The sequence below is a fragment of the Electrophorus electricus genome, chromosome 8, assembly GCF_013358815.1.
Source record: "Electrophorus electricus isolate fEleEle1 chromosome 8, fEleEle1.pri, whole genome shotgun sequence".
NCBI lineage: Eukaryota > Metazoa > Chordata > Actinopteri > Gymnotiformes > Gymnotidae > Electrophorus > Electrophorus electricus.
Window position 1 is genome coordinate 8,855,940 of NC_049542.1, and position 14,133 is coordinate 8,870,072.

The following is a 14,133-nucleotide window of genomic DNA, read 5'->3' on the forward strand; positions in this document are numbered from 1 at the left end:
CTAAATTTGAAAAATAATGTTTCAATAACATTTTCAGCATGTGTGTGTGTGTATGTATGTGTATGTGTATATATATATATATATATATATATATATATATATATATCAATTAATTAATATAATATAAAAATTAGTTTAGGCTCATGTTAATGCTAAGTGTCAAAACACACTGCACCTACTCAAAACTGAAGACAGCTTTGTATTTTCTCAGTTGATTCAATGAGCATTGCCAGATCTGTTAGACCAAATAATTAATAAACTAAGCAACAACACCTATATTTATTCAGATTTCTCATGCTGTTGATTAAATCAGTGCAGTGAGACCAATCAGCCTGGTCTATAATAAACAAATGCAAGCATACATTCAGTGTATTTTATAATGAAAAAAACAAAGGCAAAGCATGCATATTCCCTGAGAGGCTGCAGAATGTCAAACCTTCATGAACTACAAAAATGATGAAGCTCAAACTAAAACATGCAGAAATCAGTAAACAAGCACTTGAAGTCTAATCGTCAATCATTTTCTTCGCTCACACTCACCGCTCATATTTTTTGGAAGTGTAACAATTTGTGATCATGCATGCGGATTCTGTTACGCAGGCCTTGTCCTGTATCCTGCTGGGTCACCATCCCGCTTGCATTCCTGCTGATCTGCAGCCTGTGTGGGGTGAAGCCAGTCCTGTGCCCCGTAGCCATGGGGCTGATGGGAGCTGGTTGCAGGGAGGTCATGCTGAGGCAGAGTGGGTTGATCCCAGAGCGGTGGCTCATGAGCCCTCACAGGGTTTGTGTTGGTCTGCTGGCTGAGGAGAAGCAGCTGGCGAGCAAACAATGGCTCCACCTGCAGTAGAGGAGCAGAACTGCCCTTGATGCTCTCACACAGACCGGTGATTCTCATATACAGTTCTCATTTAATGCGAGCATGTTTTGAATGCGTCTCAACAAGTATCATAATTGAATATTAACATTACCTGTCTTTCCTTTGATGCGTGACATTAAAACCATGTGGCACACTAGCTAAGCTGAATAATACTCTAGTTAGTCAGGTCAATTGGTTCCAGACACTGAGGTGTGGAGGAAGGGTAGGGGTAGAGCTAAGATAGATGAGGCCGCACCTGCACAGTGATACTTCTCCTCTGGGTGTGTGTGCCTTGACTCTCCTCGAAAAACAGCACCACCTGGAAACGAGGTGGGGGGCGTGTCTGCAGATAACAGCACTGCAACTCTGTGAGAGCAAGAGAGTGTGAGAGGATGGCTATGAATATGAGGGGCCCTATCTTCCTCTTTTTCTCTCTCATAAGCTCACTGCTGGAATCTGGGGATTGCCAGCTGTGCAGGGCATGCAGTTGCACCCTGGAAAGTCCAACACACGTTTGCATATTGCCTAACATTAGCCCTTAGACCCTTCTGGGTGGACCACTTGTTATGTGAGTACTGCTTTCTCTGGAAAATTGCAGCTGAATGAATGAAAACCGTGCTGCAGCAGTGATGTGTGAATTAATGAGTGCTTACAAAGGCTAGTTCATTTAACAAATGCTTAATTAACAATTTATTGTGAGTGAAAATATGTAGGTATATTCAGAATGAGAAGAGCAAAGGGTGTGTGATGATGCCAACCTGTGAGGAACAGTTGTGTGTCGAGAAGCTTGCTGATCTGATCTCTCTCCAGTTTGCCAGGCTTGTCAGTGTATGGCACATGCGTTCCCTCCCAGTAGACCCTGGCATCACAGAGCCGACGGGCACAAAGGCCATCAGGAGCCATCCAAATCAAGACCCCGTGCTCTAGCTCGCCTCCCTCGCCCTGGGGCAGCGGCACCAACTCTGGCCCCTCAGGGATTCCGTAGCCCTGGATCTCCTCGTAGGGAGCCAGTCTGCAGCCTCCCACACCTAGCACAGTCACTTCCCTGACCAGAGTGTCACCATTGAACACAGAGACCTGCAGCCTGGGATCTAAAACAGGCCAGAGAGACAGAATACAGCGTTATGGGAGGGCACAGTAGGTTTTTTTGTGTGTGTGTGTGTGTGTGTGTGTGTGTGTGTGTGTGTGTGTGTGTGTGTGTGTGTGTACGTGTACGTGTGCGTGTACCTGAAAGAGCCAGAGCCTCTGCCGATCGAATGCACTGGTCTAAGTTAAACAAGGAAGCTGGAGGATCGTAAGCACTGCAGTTGTAGAAGGAGCCACTGATCTGGTAACCTACACCCACACAAGACACACACACAAATCCAGTACAGTCTCTGTACCATGTTTACATATGCATGAAATAATTACAAAAATGCTTGTGCGCACACATATAGTGCCAGTACCAGGATCCCAGTGTGCAGTATATGCGCTTTGACTGTAGGGTGAGTGGATGTCTAAAAATGGACTTTGTTCTGTCATGATGTCTCTCCAGCCTCTCTCAGCCGGAGACACAAAGTTACACACCTGTTTCAAGAATACACATTTCATCAGTCTGGTTCAGGCGAAATGTCTGGTATAGATGAAATATACCAGTGTCACCAATACAAGTATACTGGTCTCTCCCAAATTCTCTGTATTCATTCTATGTCACTCATTCCTGCATAGGTATGCTCTCTTAACAAGATGAGAGGTGATAAAGATTATGTACTTGGCTCTGCAGAGGCGTGTATGCCTGGTACAATGAGAAGTTGTGAGAGCTTGTGAGTGTAGAAGTGCCTTCATAGGATTTAGATCCTGAAAAATAAATAAGTAAAAGAGAGACATGCACTTTGATTTAGATTATGGGGATGGTTTTTGTTATAGTTATCAAGTACGCATATACAAAAAATGCGATGGCTAACACGTTGATATCTGGTGTCTAAAATTGAAAATTGTTAAAGAAAATGATCTGCGACAGTATAGATCATATTTATTTTGGGATAAATGAAATAACTCACCTCTTTTAGTGCCCTCTGGAATCACCCTGTAAACTTTGTAGGGGTCCGACGTGTCCAACTGACTTCGTTCTCCAAGCTCCTCAAAGTCATTGCTTTTGTTGAGTGCGCATCGAAGGCGCGTTTTCCAAGTTGGCGGGTCGGGTTTGTCGATACCTTCCCGATATTTGCCCTTAAACAGCGCCCAGGCCTGTGTGGGAATATCACATAGCGTAGTTAGGTGCGCAGGCGACCTCGTTTTCCTCTTGTCTTTAAGGCAAGCGCGTTCGCACGTAGCTGGCGAGCAGCCCACCTTAAAGAGCGCAGCATCTTCATCCCGGTTGTAATCCTGCTTGCCCGCATGTTTCCAAGGAATACGGAATGTTGTCTTTTCACTGTCCTCCCACATGAGCCCAGGGTATTTTCCTGTGTCCACCTGTTCGATCAGCCACTGACGTAGCTTCCCGTTACCGGTTATTCCTGCCATAGTACTGATCCTTAGCTATAATCTTTGTAAGGAGGTTAGATAAATTTTGTCAGGAAAAATTATTATTATTATTATTATTATTATTATTATTATTGTTGTTGTTGTTATTATTATTGTTATTATTATTATTAAACGAAGAACAATATTCTTACCCTGCCCACTAGAATTTGACATTTGAAACTCATGTCGTTCAAATTTCACCCACAACTTTCCTGATTATTTGCGTGCAAGGGGTGCCGCGTCAGACCTGTGGCCAGATGTGCTCCAGTGGTTCCACGAAAGTTCATCGCTCTATACGTGCGTACACAAGCACATATGCACGCACATATGCACACATGTATATTAACGGGTTTTAAGGATCCTGAATAAAATCAGATCTTCTGGTTTCCCAAACAGGTAAGGTTGCACCTACAAAAACATAGATTAATGAGAATAGAATAACCCAAAGCCCCAAATTCCCCACACCTCTAATGAAGGCTAAGTTGGCATAGCAAATTTTCCGTTTAAAGTTGAGTCACATGTGCTATTTGGTACTGAGCGTTTTCTTGAAATGACTAGCTCTAAACCCTCAACTGCCTAAGTCCCCTGGGACCTAAGTGTTACTCAGCACTCAGCAAACGCACTGAACACGCAGATTAGGCATTTGTAATGGTAGAATATTTAGGCAGAACTTGAATATACAGTGCAACAGATAATTGACAGCATGGGTTTCTTTAGATTATTTCCCTCTTCCTTCTTGGTATACTGTTCTGAGTTTTAGTGTGTATACTTATAAAGTGGATATAAGTCTCATTGTTCCATGAGAAAAATATCTATTCTAGAAATGAAAATAAATAAATGGTCTTTGTTTAATTAATTAATGCATTCATTCATTCATTCATTCATTTGATCATGTGTATTGTGCTGATTTTGGAATCCTAAACAAACACAAAAAAGCATCAGAAACAAAAATGGAGTAAGAAAAATGGAATAAGTTGTTCTTTTTTTCTCTCCTGGCTGATCTCAGGAAAAGAATAATGAATAATTTATGATGAGGCTGCTAAATGCTTGAATGGTAACTTGACAATAAGCATATCATTTATGTGCAAAAATTCATAAACTGAATATAAACAGACTGAATTGGTGATATAGGCACATTCTGCTAAAATAAAAGCCAGAATATATATATATATATATATATATATATATATATATATATATATATATATATATATATATATATATATATATATATATATAAAGACTAGCAAGTCTTGACAGTCGAGTTATTAATTAAAAATGTCAATTGAGACATTTTGCAAAGGCAGCAACAATTGTTACTCATGTTAACTGCATGGTCCAACAATCTAACCGTTGTCTACTTGGCCCCCTCCCTCTCCTCTCACCAAGTCATTTTCCCAGAAATCTGAACCTCCTGTGGTTGACTGTCAGGTATTCAAATGAACTGTACCCCTCCTCCAGGGCCACCTGTTCTTATCTTTACACTGTACATCTATGATGTAGCTAAAAAATGCTGAGTCAATACATTACCAAAGACCAACATAGATGTAGCTTCCACATATATTTGGCTCACCCTTCTGCTGTGCAAAAAAAAATGGTGATTCAGTGTCCTTAGGTGATGCATGTGAAAGTGGACTCATTACAAACTGAACTGAGATTATAACTATGTACTATCTATATATTCATTTCCAGAGAGCAAATTTGGACTTTGGTTTGACACAGCAGATGGCTGTGTGCTTCAGATGGATTTTCTGCATCTATATCCTCTAAAATGAGTAAAGAATTTATTTAGAATTATTTCAAAAAAATATCCAAATGTGCGGCATTTCAATTATCACACAACAACTCCTAGACGTATAAAATCTGATAAAATCTACTGGAGGAAGAACTGCAGAATGTAATGAATGTAATGGTATTCTGTAGTTTATGTCAGAGAGAACTATTCACAGAAGTCCATGAAGCAATGCAGGCTGCTAAATGTATGTAAGTAAGTATTCATATTTGAGAGAATTAAGCTAACCTAATTAATAGATCTAATAGAACTAGTAGATATGATAAGATAAATAAGATAAGAATAGCCAAGATAAATAAGTTAGGGTGATAATTAAATATGGGAAAATAATATATGATTATTAGAATTAATTGTGAACAGGGAGGCAACAGTACTTTTTTTGTGTTACTTTTGTTATTATACGTAATTTTTTATTTAAAGTTTTCCAAATTCATCACAGCGGTACTGTTAATACAAATAAGCAAAAAGGTTTTAATTGCAGAAAGCAGAAAAATGACTGGTTGGCGAAAAAGATTTTTGATGATGAATTTTTTTTTTTGATGAATTAATTTTTTTGATTAATTAAATTTTAATAATAATTTTTGAAAAAATGTTCTAAAATGTATTTCTATTTCCTGCAAAAATACTGCAACTAACCTTTCAATATCTTTTTGCCTATATGAATTTTGTAGCTACATGGTTTTTGATTTGTTTTTGTTTTTTTGTTTTTTTTTATTATTAAACTTTGATTCTGACCTCTGATTTCAGGTCCATGACCTTTTGGAATCTTTTTTTTTTTTTTTTTTTCGAGATGAATGATAAGTGATTCAGATTTCACTTCTGTATCTGTCTGAAGCAATAGTCTACTTGAGCTACTTGAGTTTAGTTTTTACTATTCTTTTCAACATGGTTTTATGAACTGCTTTTCATTGTTGGCAATAACTAAATAAAGCTCATTATTTACTGTATCCTTTTCAGGGTTTGTACTTTTTTTAAATAGGGGCGGGGGACTGTGGGGTTGGTATTTTTAGCGCTGACTTAGCACAGGATGAACAGGATGAATATGTTAACTTTCTACAACAGAGTTTTTTTCCAGCCTGAACTTGGCACTGATCAGTGCCCCAGTACCTCCTTTGTAATCGTCTACAGAGCCCTGAATATTAGTCTCCTATCAGTCATGCACAAAGTGGTTCAATCTAGTTACATGAGTAAATAAAAAATATAATAATCACATATTAAAAGCACTTTTTTTGTTATTTTTGTCTTTTGTACCATGTTTATATTTCTTTGAGAATCAAACACTTCCACCTGTTTCCTAATATTTATCAGCCACTCGAAAATTAGAACTCAGTAGTCATTTAGAACAAGATGTGAATCTACTTCTGCAAGTCAAGAAAAAAATTTAACCACATTATATGCATGTAGAAAGCAATATGCATTGATTGATATTTTAATATTACATAAGTGTAGGTGTGCTCTTTCTACTGAAAAACATTTTCTTCTTAAGTGATGTGACAGTTTCCTCTTTCCGTCACTTGAACTTATGAATCTTGATAATTATTCATTTTGAAGGTTTTTTTTATCTCTTACAAAAAGTGAAACATATACAATCACTGGTCACGTTGTTAGGTACCCTAATTATCTCCATGCTGGACCCCCCTTTTACCTCAGAACTGCCTTAATTCTTTGTGGCACAGATTCAACAAGGTGCTGGAACCTGATTTTGGTCAAAATATAGACATGATAACATTATGCAGTTGCTATAAGTTTGTCAGCTATACATCCATGATGCAAATCTCCCATTCCACCACATTCCAAAGGTGCTCCATTGGATTGAGTGACAGTGGAGGCCATTTGAGTACAGTGAACTCATTGACATGTTCATGAAGCTGGTTTGAGAAGATTTGAGCTTTTTGACATGATTCGAGCTTTATGTTGTTTATGCCAAAATCTAGCCCTAATATCTAAATGCTGCAGCAGAGATCGAGACACTTCAGACCAGGTAATGTTGTTCTAATCTTCTATTGTCCAATTTTGTTGAGCCCACAGGAATTGTAGCCTCAGTTGCATGTTTTTAGCTGACAGGAGTAGCACCTGGTCTTCTGCTGCTGAGGCCAATCTACTTCACAGTCTGACATGTTGTGTGTTCAGAGATGCTCTTCTGAATACCTCAGTGGTAATGAGTGATTATTTGAGTTAATGTTGCCTTTCTATCAACTCAAACCAATCTGGCCATTCCCCTCTGACCTCTGGCATGAACAAGGTATTTCTGGCTAGAGAACTGCCACTCATTGGATATCATGTAGTTGTACATGAAAATCCCAGTAAATCAGCAGTTTCTGAAATACTCAGACCAGTTCGTCTAGCACCAAGAACCACATTCAAAGTCCCTTAAATCTGCTTTCTTCCCCATTCTTATGTTTGGTTTGAACTTCAGCAGGTTGTCTTGACCATGTCAGCATGCATAAATGCAATGAGTTGCTATGCTGTGACTAGCTGATTAGATATTTGCATTACTAAGCAGTTGAACAGGTGTACCTAATAAAGTGGCCAGTGAGTGCACTCTAATAGTGAAACTATAAGGCTTCTTCCTGTGATTTGCTCTTTGCTATGCATTCAAATTCTTCATCACCCTTCCACCCCTTTCTTCTACTCCTTCTCTCTTGCACACAAACTAATGCATGGCTGTTGCATAACTGGAGGTAGAAAGTAATTGACTAGTGAGATTTGTTGCACTTTCCATATGGCCCTGAAAACAGGGAGAAGAAAGTCATGCTTTCGCAACCTTTCGGGTTTAAATTTCAGTTGTGAAATATTGCTCTTCAAATAGCTTGTTTCAAAACAACACTGAAATGGCACTGATTACAGCCAAAAAAAAAAAAAAAAAGCCACAGCAAAAATTAAAGAAGACAGATCAACAAAATCTGCAATAGTTGTATGAATGTAATTGAATCAAGTGGTGAAGGTTCAAATAGTGGTGTTACAATGAGCTGAAGCAAGTATGTAACATAGCCAAGATTAATGTCAGTGTAATTTTATACAGTACAGTGTAATTATATAGTGTTATTATCTAACAATTATATAGTATTATCATATGGTTTATATAATATGCCCCTGACTGGTATAAAACAACCTGCAAAGCAGAAATATCCCCAATAAATTGGATCCCTTACCTTTGCCATGAAAGATGATGAGTTGAACTGATGGTATTGCACAAAATTTCACTGGGTCATATACAGCAACCCATCAACAAATTACCAATCACAACTTTCAAAGGCCTACTGAAAGGTCACTCCAGAGCAGAACTGTCACCTCTCAGATGCATCAATTGCACTATTTGCAGGTAAACTTGATAAAGTGAGACACTTCTGCCCAGCAACATCACACCTTGGCCCCCCAAAAACCTTGCAACAGCTGCTGCCATGTTTTTTTGCTCTCACATACCAAAAAACACTCACAGGCTTTTCGCATTTGAACTGAAAGAAAAACCGGAAAACCAGTGTTTCTAAAAGAGTCCAACACCTTGTTCCAAAAGCAAGAAACAGTAAATGTCCTAATCAAATATGGTGAGTGAGAGGAAGCTAGAAGCCATGTACCTTGGACAGATGTTTGAAGATGCCTAAATGCTAGGCATTTGAGCCTAATGTCAGTGTAAAAACATTTATATCAAATAGAATATGGAGCTAAATTTGACTTGTATTAATATTTAGCATATCCATTCTTTGTTCATATTTGCAAAGTGATTGGTTAAGATTAATACATGTTTTGTCAAGTCCTTAGCCTGTCTGTGCAGTTATTTTTTCATCTAATCATGAATCTTTGAGCAAGGAATACCTTTATTTTAGAAAAGACATGAATACAGAATGTCAAACTATAGTCCTAGATATCATAAAACCACACACACTCAAACAACAATCACAATAATTCCTGAAAACCCCCTGAACTTTATCTATGTATGAATATACACTGAGATCCCAGTTTATTAAGTACTTGTACAAAGAAGTGTATTCTTTGCACAGTCGTATTTAGATTTCCAGTGGCCTATTTCTCTATATTTTAGGTTTCTATATAAATTTGTATATGCATTCATATATTCATAAGTTTATGCTGTACTCATAAGTGTTTAATAAACTGTTTAAAAGTGTGCACTTACAGTATAAATATATAATACATGCATCTGGCTAATTTTTGCCTGTTGGTTAATACCACTAACTGACTGAAAGAGACCAATAATGCTTAACATACACACACAATACAGCACTCTGGTATAGTGAGTTAGTCGGTCAACTGACTTCACAACACAACTGTGCTGACAGAAGGTATGGCAGCTTATTAGGTACATAGTTGTGCCTAAAAAATTGATAATGTGCTGCTTATACATTTTCCTTAGCTGATACTTTTCACTTTTTTTAGATTATTAGCTGATACCGTTCCCTTTTTTTCTCTTACAATTTGCACAGTTATTGCCTTGAGGAGACATGACATTGTTGTCACTGTTACTGCACTAGATGAACCAGATAAAACTAGCTCTATTTTTGACATATTGGTATTAATTGGTTTCATGCCATTTGCTATGGTACTTCTACTCTAGCGGGCAGGTTGTAGTGAAAAATCCCCTAAAGCCCCAGCTTCATTTTCACATATACATTAGACACTCAAATACAAATGTTTCACTGACACCTTCTACTGTCCCACTGAATGATGAATCTCAAGGGAGACCGAATGGGCCAGAGAGTTCACCAGGGACACCCCCACAGTTCACTACACCTGTGGGTGCCCCTGTGCACGCACGCGCACGCACACACACACACACACACACACACACACACACACACACACACACACACACACACACACACGTCAACACAGCTTACTCCACCTGCGATGGCAAATGGTAAATTATATTGAAGTACACTATTATGTTTAGAGAGGTAGCTCAAATTAATCTTGAATAGATCACAACTGAAGGGCTAAGACACCCATGCAGATGTGCGAGCCGTGTGACTGAGAGGTCCAGGTGACATAAAGCGTGGAGACTGCGCCTTATTGAAACTTGAGCAGTCCAGCGTGTCACCACATATGGTTAGCAACCAGTAGGAAGTGAAACCAAAACCTTCAGAACCCTGCACAAACTCTCATCATAACCATTCAACTGACATTACATAGCGTATTTGAAACGAGTCATTCTTTCCCGGTCATACAAAAGCGCAAAATGACAGGTTAATAACAATTACGCAAAAATATTTAGCATACTCATCTTATTAAAATAATAAAGTAAACGAAACAAACAATAACAATTAAACCTGACAGTATTCTCGTTTTAATCGGACGGTATGCGTGGAATGGGAACCAAGTTTCCAAGAATTTAACTAAGATTCCATGTTTGTAGAAAGTGCTGACATTAAATAAAAAGTTTCCATCCAACATAGGATACATGAGCTTTCTCGCACTTTCGCAACTTTACTTCACGGGGGGCGTAGTTAAATAGTATTCTAGCTCGTTAGCTACATTGTGGGGTTGTGGTAAATGCATACTTAAATTTGATCTAAATGCTAACAGTTGTCTTAGTTTAATTTTACGCGGCTGTTATGGCGACACTGTTTTGTAAAAGAAGACTATTCAATGTGATCCGAAGAATCGTTCAAAACCGATCTCTTTGCAGGTAAATTTAACGTTAATGTTGTCTAGCCTAGCTAGTTATCTTTCCAGCTGTCGTGTCTTGATTTGTTCTTGGTTGCTTGGTCCCGCGCATTAGGCATAGTGGGTAGCAAACGTATATAACATGTAATATGTTACGTAATTTCAACCATTTAACTAGCTGTTCTGAACAGAAATAATTTGAAATATTGGTTGGCATTAAAGTTCTTGAAGCAAGGTGGCGCTAAAGTTTTACTAGTCGATACTGCGTGAGTTAACTGGCTTTTACATTGGCCATTTCGTGTACTCTCAAAGCCATGCGCTTAACTGCGGTTGAAGCAGGACTCATCGTGAACGGCTGCGACGCGTTAAGTCTTAAAGGGTTGCACAGCTGCTCGCATTGACGCCCTTACACGCGCGTTGCTTCAGATGCTTGACGCTCTGTTGCTTTTTACAGCAGCATGTCTGTCAGCTCGGGCAGAAAGAGTGTGAATGGAGTGGACCTTTTCTACCAGCAGACTGGCAAGGGAGACCACTCTGTGTTACTGCTGCCAGGGGCGCTGGGTGAGCCGTGACATATGTAACACATTAGACTCACCAAAACATTTTTTTTTTTTTTTTTTTTTTTAACCAAAGGAGCAGTGTAAAGCGAATATTAGTTAACCCTCATTGTAGCAGAGGTAAAAGAGCCTGCAGGTTATTGTGCAATGATAACCTCTCTCTCTCTTCTTCATTGAAACAGGAAGTGGTCAGACTGATTTTGCCCCACAGCTGGATAAGTTGGATAAGAGGCGCTTTACAGTGGTGGCATGGGATCCCCGTGGTTATGGACACTCTCGTCCCCCAGTCAGAGACTTCCCTATAGACTTCTTCCACAGAGACGCAAAAGATGCTGTAGACCTGATGCAGGTCACAGGCTTAACACAGTGACTAACAGTAAACTAATGAAAAGTTGAATTTAGGATAGTTTGTAGTGTAGCGCGCACACACGTATGTGTGTGTGTGTGTGTGTGTGTGTGTGTGTGAGAGAGTACACACTCACCTGGAATCCTCTTCAGAGAGATATATATATCTCCAAAGAAGATTGCCGGTGAGTAACTGAAAATCTCTTTCTTTCACTTGCTCACTCACTATGTCTCTTTCTAGGCATTGGGGTTTAGCCGTTTTTCTCTGTTGGGCTGGAGTGATGGGGGCATCACAGCTTTGATTGCTGCTGCATTAAACCCTGCCCTTATTAGGAAGATGGTGGTCTGGGGCTCAAATGCCTACGTATCAGAGCAAGATGTCCAAATCTACAATGGTGAGAAAGGATGGTCAAGCCAGGCAGAGAGAAGTTCCATAGCACCAAAATGAAAGGAGTAGAAACGTCTGCAGTATTTTCTGTCCATCATAAGTGACATGCAGACTTGTGTGTTCCAGCAATTCGAGACACATCACTGTGGAGCGAGCGAATGAGGCAGCCAATGGAGAAAATGTATGGTGCTCAATACTTCAGAGAGACCTGGGAGAGATGGGTGGATGGAATCTGCCAATTTAAAAGCAGACCTGAAGGTGATACTAGCCAACCTCTGGGGTTAATTCTCATATAAATTAAGTTATTTTTTAAGTTTTGAAATTGCACATTATTTCAACATTTTGTTGGAATTCTTAATAAGTGCTTTTGATGAAGTGTAAAATCTATTGTCTGTTTTACTGGTGAAGGTAACATATGTAAGGAGTTATTGGAACTGATTGATTGTCCCACATTGATTGTCCATGGGGCTAAAGATCCGATGGTCCCATCCTTTCACCCAGAGTACCTCCTTCAGAACATCCGCAGTTCACGGTGAGTTAGACCAGCCTCTCCACAGCAGTGGACATCAGAAGAACCATGCCATGAGGTTCTACTTCCCCAAAACTATTTCACTGCCAATTATTGCTTGTTTTCATATAATTGTGAGACATCTGCTTTATTTATTTTGTTGTTTATACTATAACGCTAATATTATACAATGCTAATAACCCGATGGCTTTTGCTGTCACCCTGCCAGAATGCATGTGATGCCAGAAGGCAAACATAACCTGCACCTGAGATTTGCCACTGAATTTAACTCACTAGTGGAAGCTTTCCTGAGTGAATGACTGATTCCAGGATCAAGATCAAGAGTCATGTTCAAAGGTTTCTGTTCTTCTTGTTTCTAAAAGGCAAGGTCTAAATATCAAAAAGGGTAGAACATACTGTTTGATCATACTGTTTGAAATGTACTTTTCTTTATATATTTCTATAATTGTCAGATTTCTGCTGAATAATTCCAAAGAGATATTTAATAAAATAAACCTGCAAATTGACCATGAAATAAATGTTTTTAAACTTAATTTAGTTTTTAATCTGCTTTTTCTCCTCCTAACCGGTCGGTGTCGCTGAAGCACCAAGATGATACTTTAGTAACGTTATAGTTCAGCGAAGCGGTTTCTACGGAGGCTCTGGAGCTTAGTTTTGCCTACACTGGTAAAATAAAAATAAAATACAATACACTGTTAATTTAAAATTAGTTTAGCTGCATCAAAGGCCGAAGAAGTATCAATATGGAGAACGGCGATTGTAGTAGCCAGCAAGCCGTAGAGGCCATTACTGTTTATGACTTTTCGGAGAAGATCTTGGAGCAAGTTGTGCATTTCCATGTTATGAAATTAAACGGTGGATTTTTCCTTTGGATCGGCACGAGCGCTGTACTTTCCAACCTGGCAGTTTCAATGTGCAGTAAATTTGTAAGTTGTGTCTTTCGCGTGTGCAGTTGTTAATGGGCGTGCAGTTTTGTTTTCAATTCGGTAGAAGCGTTTATATTTTTCGCTGTGTAAGGGCTGCCGACACGGGCCGATTTAAAAGCGAAAGGACTCTCGTCTCAGGACTGTCATCTCAGACTTCTCAATGGAAAATGAGACTTTTTGGGTTCCACAATTGCAGAATGACCATTAATGTAAACATCACTGTTTTCTTTGTTAGGACTCCATGCCGTTGTCGACGTCGGTACTAGGAGATTCATCAGAAACGACCCCAAATTCTTTAGCTCAAAGACTCAGTAAGTGCTCACCACACAGACCGTCTGTTTCACATATCTTTCACAATTTGTTTGTTTGTAACTTACAATTTCCGGGAGAAATGTAGTTTTAACTTGCTTTATCTTGACTTGCAGCAAAGAAGACGAAGAAGCAAGTATTTGTGAGTTATAATTTGCCCATGACGGACTCGAACCTAACGCTGTTGGTGGAGAATAGAATCAAAAAGGAGATGGAACTCCACCCTGACAGATTTTAAATGCTTTGAACTGTAAAACCCTTGTTTTGTACGTAAGTACACAAATAAGATATAAAAATGTCCATATTGTTT

At 39.1% G+C, this 14,133-nt stretch overlaps 3 protein-coding genes across 6 annotated transcripts; 2 read left to right on the plus strand and 1 right to left on the minus strand.

Annotated features, from left to right (window-relative positions):
• Window positions 1–248: 248 nt before the first annotated feature.
• Window positions 249–8,537, minus strand: irf4l (interferon regulatory factor 4 like). 2 transcript variants are annotated; one of them, XM_027000829.2, is made up of 10 exons: window positions 8,303–8,537; window positions 3,511–3,766; window positions 3,185–3,380; window positions 2,896–3,082; window positions 2,607–2,692; window positions 2,302–2,422; window positions 2,084–2,191; window positions 1,615–1,947; window positions 1,113–1,222; window positions 249–838 (listed from the first exon to the last, which is right to left on the minus strand). In XM_027000829.2, exons 3-10 carry the CDS (start codon window positions 3,356–3,358, stop codon window positions 593–595), a joined length of 1,365 nt encoding a protein of 454 aa, XP_026856630.1. In that variant the 5' UTR covers window positions 3,359–3,380; window positions 3,511–3,766; window positions 8,303–8,537; the 3' UTR covers window positions 249–592. The 2 variants fall into 2 exon arrangements, with proteins under 2 accessions (XP_026856630.1, XP_026856639.1); XM_027000838.2 differs by lacking the exons at window positions 3,511–3,766; window positions 8,303–8,537 and having other exon boundaries at window positions 3,185–3,457.
• Window positions 8,538–10,579: 2,042 nt separating this feature from the next.
• On the plus strand, window positions 10,580–13,830 carry bphl (biphenyl hydrolase like). 3 transcript variants are annotated; one of them, XM_035529240.1, is made up of 8 exons: window positions 10,580–10,791; window positions 11,227–11,330; window positions 11,509–11,675; window positions 11,913–12,066; window positions 12,186–12,317; window positions 12,468–12,591; window positions 12,797–12,924; window positions 13,750–13,830. In XM_035529240.1, the coding sequence occupies exons 1-7, from the start codon at window positions 10,718–10,720 to the stop codon at window positions 12,885–12,887; spliced, it is 846 nt and encodes a 281-aa protein (XP_035385133.1). In that variant the 5' UTR covers window positions 10,580–10,717; the 3' UTR covers window positions 12,888–12,924; window positions 13,750–13,830. The 3 variants fall into 3 exon arrangements, 2 of the variants coding, with proteins under 2 accessions (XP_035385133.1, XP_026856651.2); XR_003410020.2 differs by having other exon boundaries at window positions 10,581–10,791; window positions 11,224–11,330; window positions 12,797–12,950; window positions 13,750–13,825; XM_027000850.2 differs by having other exon boundaries at window positions 10,582–10,791; window positions 11,224–11,330.
• psmg4 (proteasome (prosome, macropain) assembly chaperone 4) lies at window positions 12,957–14,130 on the plus strand. The gene is made up of 3 exons (XM_027000875.2): window positions 12,957–13,514; window positions 13,750–13,825; window positions 13,940–14,130. The coding sequence occupies exons 1-3, from the start codon at window positions 13,332–13,334 to the stop codon at window positions 14,059–14,061; spliced, it is 381 nt and encodes a 126-aa protein (XP_026856676.1). The 5' UTR covers window positions 12,957–13,331; the 3' UTR covers window positions 14,062–14,130.
• Window positions 14,131–14,133: the final 3 nt, after the last annotated feature.